At 33.2% G+C, this 8,333-nt stretch overlaps 1 protein-coding gene across 2 annotated transcripts; it reads right to left on the minus strand.

Moving 5' to 3' along the window:
• Nucleotides 1–276: 276 nt before the first annotated feature.
• On the minus strand, nucleotides 277–5,879 carry LOC105033714 (F-box/LRR-repeat protein At3g48880). Of its 2 annotated transcripts, XM_010908618.4 has the most exons (5): nucleotides 5,718–5,879; nucleotides 5,479–5,539; nucleotides 4,177–4,578; nucleotides 3,763–3,879; nucleotides 277–1,065 (listed from the first exon to the last, which is right to left on the minus strand). In XM_010908618.4, the coding sequence occupies exons 2-5, from the start codon at nucleotides 5,526–5,528 to the stop codon at nucleotides 1,038–1,040; spliced, it is 597 nt and encodes a 198-aa protein (XP_010906920.2). In that variant the 5' UTR covers nucleotides 5,529–5,539; nucleotides 5,718–5,879; the 3' UTR covers nucleotides 277–1,037. The 2 variants fall into 2 exon arrangements, with proteins under 2 accessions (XP_010906920.2, XP_073107564.1); XM_073251463.1 differs by lacking the exons at nucleotides 5,479–5,539; nucleotides 5,718–5,879 and adding an exon at nucleotides 5,095–5,256.
• Nucleotides 5,880–8,333: the final 2,454 nt, after the last annotated feature.

Raw genomic sequence — 8,333 nt, forward strand, 5'->3', positions numbered from 1 at the left:
AATTTTTGTGAAGAAATGTCATAATTTTTAAAAAAGAATGTCATAGTACTGCACGGAGCAAAAAAAAATAAATATATGCAGAAATAATATTATGACATCCCTTCCTAAAAATTATGATATTTCTTCACAAAAATTATGACATCCACTTCAGTTTAATTTTTGATGCAGAAAGAGTCATAATTTTTATGAAGGAATGTCATAATTTTAAAAAACAATACTATAATTTTTAAAAAAGATATTTTCATCATACAAAATTTTTAAACGAAAAAATCAATCTATTGATATTAAATGCGCGTTGAAAAATAATGATACATAGATCAATCGAACAAGACGGTGTGCTCTACATTAGATTTTTTACATTGCAAGGGGTGCACAGAGAATTTCTAATAACTAAAATAGGGGAAGCAAATAAGCCGCTGCTCTAATAAACGAAGTCCGGAACTATTACTTTGCCCAGCTAAAACACAAAACCCAAAAAACCTCCCAAATTGAACAATGAAGCCATTCAGGATCTAGTAGTCTGAACATACTAAACCAACAAAAATTACATCCACCATTGATCTCTATCATAGAGCTGGACTCGGAAGGAGATGAGAGCTCAGCACTACCTTCCTTTCTTTTTGGTAGTTGGCACTACCTTCTAAAACCATCTTTTCGGCTAATATTGTCACTGTTGCTCACTTCTTTTTGCTCCCCACTATCTGAGAGAGAGAGAAGCATATATTACTCAATGCAGAGTGAGCTGGATGCCTTCTTGGTGCAAATAAGTGCATTCTCAAGTGCCAGATACACCACAACATTGTCTAGTGGAGCATCTTGTTCAACTCTGTCCTCTTCTTGACACTCTTGGGACTTTAGGGAGGCTAGTGGTCCCAGAGATTTAATCCTGAGCTTGACAAGTAAACAAAGCTCTGTAACAAATAGGCATCTCAAAAAAAAGTGGCCTGCTGCTTCCATCTGATTGTAGCCAAGAAAACAGCTCACCTTCCCTCTTCAACCTCTCTTTTGCATATTGTCCACTATAAGAAGTTTGTTCTTCAGCAATACTTATACCAGTTGTTATATCTGTTGTAACAACAATATTTATTCTACACAGATGTTAATAGTAGTTATATTTGTTGGTGAAGCAACTACCATTCACACCAATCGTGATTCAAACACAATAAAGCGAGATGTGGTATTACTTAATAAGCGGTAAACATCTATTTACTTTAATTACAAATGACTTACACTATCTTATATATATATATTTTTTAAATTGTTGCAGCTTTAGGTACATTATATTAACACTACGGAGACAAATGAAGATAGAAGAAGGGACAATCATACAAGAAAATATTCAACAAAATCATGCTCTACCAGCCACTGCAGTCAAAGCAATATCTTATAAATGTGCAAATTTGTAGTATATTTCTCAAAAAAATTATCTAATTTATAAAAATGTTTATAATTGAACAGATGCTGACCTATCTACCATGGATCATAATAGGATACCAATCAATCCAGATATTGATGAAGCAAAAGATTATGACATTTTGATAATTTAATAACTCATTTTGAATGTTAAAAACAATCAATAATCTACTTATTTGATTTTTTTTTTCTTTTCTTCATATCCAAAATATGTGAAAGGGCTAAGGCTTCAATGCAGAGGTTATGTGTATACGGTTTGTCTTGTGACTTTGCAAAGATCTATGAGAACAATAATTCTGTACTTAGATTCTTCAACACAATTGGCAACATCAACACAACTACATATCAGTCAAATAGAATTATATTTATTAATTATTTATTATTAATGCTTACTTATATTTGTAGGGGTTGTACTATCGAATTTTAGTGACTATTGTTCATATTGATCTATATAGAGATTTATGGTACAACTCCTATACAACTTGTAATAAAAAGGTATAGATGCTACAGGTGCTATATTTATCAAAAGAAATATACACCAAATCATCAACATAAGAATTTTACAATCTGCTAAATATTAAAAAATACACACTAATCATTTTTTTTTCCCCAGTTCTAGGTATCTCATACATATTAAAATATGTGATCATATGGGAAAGCTTGCCTTAACTATTTTTGATAGAAATGTTAAAATTCTCATGAAAAAATCAGTTTACGACCTCTATAATCTATATTTAGAGGTATTTCAACCATAACAACTTTTAATTAAGTAATATTTTCCGCTAATAATTATATTAATATAATATGTGTCCATACTATAGGAAGGTGGATTAGTAAAGCAGGAAGAATCTGTCAAGAAATTACTGTGGAAATGCTACATCTTCATTTTAACAACAAATAACAAGCCCTCAATTGCAAAGTCTAGCTAAGTTGTATGTGGTATATTTCAAATGGATTCTGTTGGAAAATATCATTCCATTCTACATCTTATTGCCTAGCATAATCAGTCTAACAAAAATTACAATTATATCATTTTTCTACTTATTTACTTTAAATGCTATACAAATAACTAATTTTTTCTTCTCAATTCTTTTGGAGGCTGATATAGTTGCAAGATGAACACTTCAAGCAAAACCAAAATAACTGCTCGAGTTCAAAAGAGGAGGAATCGAAATCTTCTGCATGAAATCAAAAAGAATCGAATGTCTCGATATAAGCACACATTTTTTTATCCTACTACAAACATTCAATTGTTATGTTGCATAATTTATCTTGTCCGTTATTGTTGATCTTTCTATTAGTGAGATGTGACAGTAAAATTGTCAATAATTATTAAATATTTTACTTAAAATATATTTATCATTTTATTTTTCAAGTTGTTATTATTCTTCTATTATCATCAAATTATATTTCAACTTTTATTATCTCCCCATGCATCATGCAGTTATCATTCTTAACTATTCTAAAGGATATGGATGCAAATCAGACATTAACAATACTAACACATATAAAATCAGATACATAAATTTTAAAATCAGATACATAAATTTGGAGCAAATATTATTTCATTTCATATTCTATTAATCCAAATTAAGTATATAATACTCATTTGATAGAAATACGGAAGTATACAATCCTTGCAGCTTTCTTTTGTTATTTTCTAAAATAAACAAATCTTTTTAAAACAATGACAAATAAATAACTGCATCAGCTTCAATATATGATCCTTTTAGTGGACCTTATAACCATTCTAAGCCACAAGTTTTAGGGTGGAGGACATATAATTAGTAGCTCAAGCATGCAAACCACTAAGTTAAAGATAGTACTGTATGGAAATAAAGTTGAAATCATCTTGATGTTGTATCTTATTACCTTTTGAATTGTATGAGAGTTATAAAGCACTAAATAAGACTAAAACTGGACTTGGATACCTTTCAGCTATTATTTTTGGTCATTTGTTATTTAGATATTCAGATGCTGTTATTTTCTTGTTAGTCATATTCTAGGAACAGGTATTGCAAATTGTAGATACATAAAGATAATCCAGTTTATAATGCTCATATGGAAAGGAAATGCCATAAAATGTTGAATTTATAGTGGACAGCATCCATATTATTGTTGGCACTTACTAAAACTACATAAAAACCAATGAACCATTCATGTTAGCTACTTGGTAAAAGACATCTTTCTTGTAAGAAAGCCATGAAGAATGAAAGAACAACAGAAGCTATATATAAACCAGGACATAAATTAAATGAAACCATAAAAGATAAATATTAATTCTTTAAAAGAACTTAAAATTATCCATTTGTGAAGCTTCCAGAAACAAATTTACATTCAGAAATTTACATCACTATATTCTTAGAGTGTTGCATGACAGCCTCATTAAATGTCTGCACAAAACTGCGGATGAAACCTCGATCTTTTTCTGAGTGCCATGGAGCATAAATATTTGCCATTGGACATCTGTATTTAAAGAACCACAACCATATATAAGTTAGAGTAAATTATAACCCACAAACACGAAGAAAATCAACCATACCTACTAAATAAATGTTACACATCCATAAAGCTTGATAGTCCATGATCAATTTAAAAGGAAAAGAAACGAGATAGATAACTAAGATTTTAAGACATCATAGTGGAGATCTACTTTTGAGATTAATGAAAATTCAGATGATCCAGGGCTAAAATAAGATAAACCAACTAATACAAACTAGGCTAGATACGTAGAAACAAGAATAATTTCTATACAGCACTTACTCTTTGCAGATGTAGACCATTTCGCTCAGAGGAAGAAGGTGATCAGGGAGAACCAGCTCGGAAAGTAATTTATGGCTACGCTTGATTATAATTTTCAGAAACCCCCTGGTTTTGAATTTCTTTAAATGGTATGCATGCATGAACCTCCCAATAAAAGGACTCTGTGGCCACTGATACATTGCACGAAGGTCTATTATCTTCCAGCAGCTAGGATCGAGATGAGCTTCATACCAGGATTTGCATACAAAAGGAACACCAGTTGTGATGTCCTCAACACCCAATCTCTTGAAAATGTTTACCAAACAGTCAAGAGGTAAGTCCTCCCATCTTCTTATGTCAATAACCTGCTTGCTTTTCATTGTTTCTTCACTTGCATTCATCTTGCCTTCTTCCTTCTGAACTCTAGAGAATGACAGATGCAGTAGAACAAACAAATGAAGAGTTTTATCAACTATTGGGACCAAGTTACTGGTCATGGCAATCAACTATTTGGTGTCTGCAAGCCACGGTCATATAAGACCATAAGGGATTGCTCAATCTTATTGGGAACTTCTTAATGGCAAAGAATAATTATTATCCAGTAAAACTTAGACATATCAAATTCTCTATGTGCATGTGTGTCTAGACATGCTCGTAGGTGTATAGAGATAAGTTTGTTTTTACAGATTCTACCATTATGCTAAAAAAATTCAAGTGTTTATCAGGCTACACCTTGGGGTGTCATCCATCTCCAAACAATAATAACTACTACCATTTTAGATAAGTATACACCTTAGTCTAGTTATGAGATAGAAAAAAGAGAAGTGCACCTCTCCATCAAATTGCATAAATAATTGAAAAGACTAATCAGATTGGAGGATCACATCCATATATGCTATGTATCACATGCATGATGCATACCGGACTAGTATGCATTACCTAATTCCATGATGCTTGAGGAGTTGCATTGTCCTGGTTTTCTTTTCCCCAAATTCATCCTCAAAAGGCCTCCAACATATGGCACTCAGAAGCAATTAAAGTATTCCATGTACTAAGGTGTTCTCCTTGTTTGTCTCCACAATTTATCTCATTTTGATGGTCCAGAATTGTAGGCAGTAGCTCACCAGTAATTCTTGTTCTTTGACAGACTTTTATGCAGGTGCGATGAGCACCGAGAAATTGTTACATCGCACCATTTCACATAACTTTGTCTTCAACAAAATAAATGAAATCACCAAACAGATTTCCACAATTGGATATATCGTTGAGAAATTTTGTCAAACACTTCAAAAACACAATAAAGAACTGGCCAACATCTCATACCTCCGATCGCTTGGCTCGGCAAAATCGGCATCTGGTTCGGGCCCACCCATAAGAGAGCCACCTAGAGATGGACAAAGGAAAAATTATCATGAATTGGTAACAATTCTTTAGAAAAATAATAGTCATCATATTTCCAGTAGATTAGATTAAAAGCACGCCGGTAAAAGACTTCGAGAGTTTGAAACATGAGCAGGGTTCCTAATTCGCGTTTTTCTTGCTGGAAACATGAGAAGGATCACCTAGTTTGATCCTCGGATCGTCTCGTCACAAGGAGAGGGAGATAAGAAGAGGGACGAAAGACCAGAGTTTGGGCTTTAAGGAGGACGTCATGATCGGAGTTTAAGCACTGAAAGGAAGAGAGAGACGATGAATGCACCTTGGGCGGCAAAATATGATCCGATCCATTAATTTTATCCGTATTTAATTTATTATAAATAATTTAAATTAAATAAATTTTAATTATAATAAATTAATTTATTTTATCTATTTAATATTAAAATTAAATTTAAATTTTATATATTTAATTTATTTAATATTCAGATCAAATTGAATCAAATAATTTATTTAACTTATTTAATATATTTAAAATTTATTTAATTTATTTTTGATCTTTTTAATATAATTTGTTTAATCCATTTAAAATTTATTTAATCTATTTCTGATCCAATCTATTTTCGATCCATTTAATCTAACATATTTAACTTATTTAATTTAATTTAATTTATAAATAAATAAAAATAAATCGGATCGAATTATCTGTTTAATAAACAGATTCGTTTTAGATTTAAATTTTTGATCTATTTAATAAATAAATTCGATTTAAATTGATAATTTTTTGATCTAATTCATATTCAATCGATCCATATACGATCTAACTTGACCTAATTACTACTCTTACACCTTCCTTAAGAATTTGAAAGCATTATGGGATGGAGTCTAAACAATTGAAAAGTAGGTATGGGATGGATAAGTTTTTCTAACAACAGAGTTGGATGCATTAGGGGCAGAGCTGGACGGGTTGATTTTTTCATGTGATGCCGGCCATTGAATCATACTTATATAGATTTTAAAGCATTATATAGATTTCAAAATGCAAATTGCACGATCCAATGTGATAAGAAAAGATAAATTATTTTCCACACGAAGACACAAAAAAATATTAAATTTTAAATAAATTTTAATAAAAAATTTGATTAAATTATAATCAAACTAGAGGAACTTCTGTTCATCATCTCACTTAAAATGAGGACTTAGCAAACTCACATAAATTATCATATGTAGAAGATGAAAACTGCGTAGAAGCCCAACATGTCACATCATCGAGTGTAAAGAGACTTGAATCTTGAACGTTACGCATCGGGAGATTTTCTTCACGGCTCCACAAACGCCCTTTACCCAATCAACTCTGTCCTCGTGTCCTCTTAAGCAGTTGCGTGAAAGGATCGATTGGTCTGTTGCTCCTTGGAATGTACTCGCTAGAAGAAATCAATAATGCGGAGCAATGGGCAAGGCATAATCAGTCAAGAATGTAGGCCTTGGTGTTGCAAAGAAGATGGCCCAATCCCAAACCCCTAACTTAATATCCCTAATACACTAACCATCATGCCAGTGCCACAAACAGAAGAATCCTTAGCCAAGTAAAGCCAAGACGGAAAATGACGATTATCTGCAAGCAAATCAGATTGAAGAACTCTTATTTTATCGATAAAAATTTCTCTCTAAATTATATTTTAAAAAGTAAACATTATCGAGTTAACTTAAATATTTAAGTAAAATCTACAAACAAAAATTTGCAATATCATATTCAACTCTATCCAGCAGTGCAATAGAACTATCTATAAAATAATAATTGTCATATGTAATAAAAAATAATTTACTAATCCATATATAGGAAATATGTACTGAAAAGAAGGTTTACATATATTGTATCAAGGCTCTGGGGGTGCTGATGTGACCGAAGGTGGAAAGTAATTTGGATGCCGAGACATCAAACAGATCTGCAAAAAAAGCCTACTCACACCGAAGGTAGGGCCTCCTGTGAAGGATCTTCCGATGATTAAGTCAAGAGCTTAAGCACAGATAGAGAGAGAGTATGGGAGCTAGTGGTGACTCGAATTAGCCTATCAGAGCTTACCCCAAAGGTCTCCTTGTTACCTTCTTATATAGAGAGGTGCCTGAGTTTGTTACTCTTAAACCTATAGATTGTCAAACCTAGACCCATAAGTGGTTAGTCATGGGTGTATGTTATGCCCACGTGGCCACGTTTTAGAAGTTTGTTAGGAGATTCCAATTAGCTGCCCTCATAGACAGTTGAGCCAATAGATTGGGGTCGGCTTGTAACCGAGGTGGTGCCCCATTCAGTTTTGCATCATCTTGGGTCATAGGAAGTTGCCGCTAATGGTTAGTGAGGTCTTAGTCCTGAGGTTGGCAAGTCCCCGACCTATAAGTCGATGAAAGCCCGTGTTTGTATTAGCACAAGTCATAAATCCCCATCACAGAAGAGATAGCAACCTAGAGATAGATAGAATCCCGACTCGAAGGTCAGCTAAGGGTTGACCCGAAGGTTGGTGAGAGCATCGGCACGAATTATAGGTCCCCATTGCTGGTGAGATATCAATCTAGAGATCAATAGAATCCTGATCCTAAGGTCGGTTTGGGGTTGATCTGGAGGTCGATGAGAGTCCATGCCGGTATGGTGGGGGTCGTAGGTCTCCATCACTGGTGAGATATCGATTCGGAGATTGATAGAATTCCGACCAAGAGGTCAGCTGGGGGTTGACCCAATGGTTGGTGAGAGTCTAAACAGGTATGGTCATTAATTTTGCCTGAGCTTCTTTTGGCAGAACTGATGGTAC

The sequence above is a fragment of the Elaeis guineensis genome, chromosome 2, assembly GCF_000442705.2.
Source record: "Elaeis guineensis isolate ETL-2024a chromosome 2, EG11, whole genome shotgun sequence".
NCBI lineage: Eukaryota > Viridiplantae > Streptophyta > Magnoliopsida > Arecales > Arecaceae > Elaeis > Elaeis guineensis.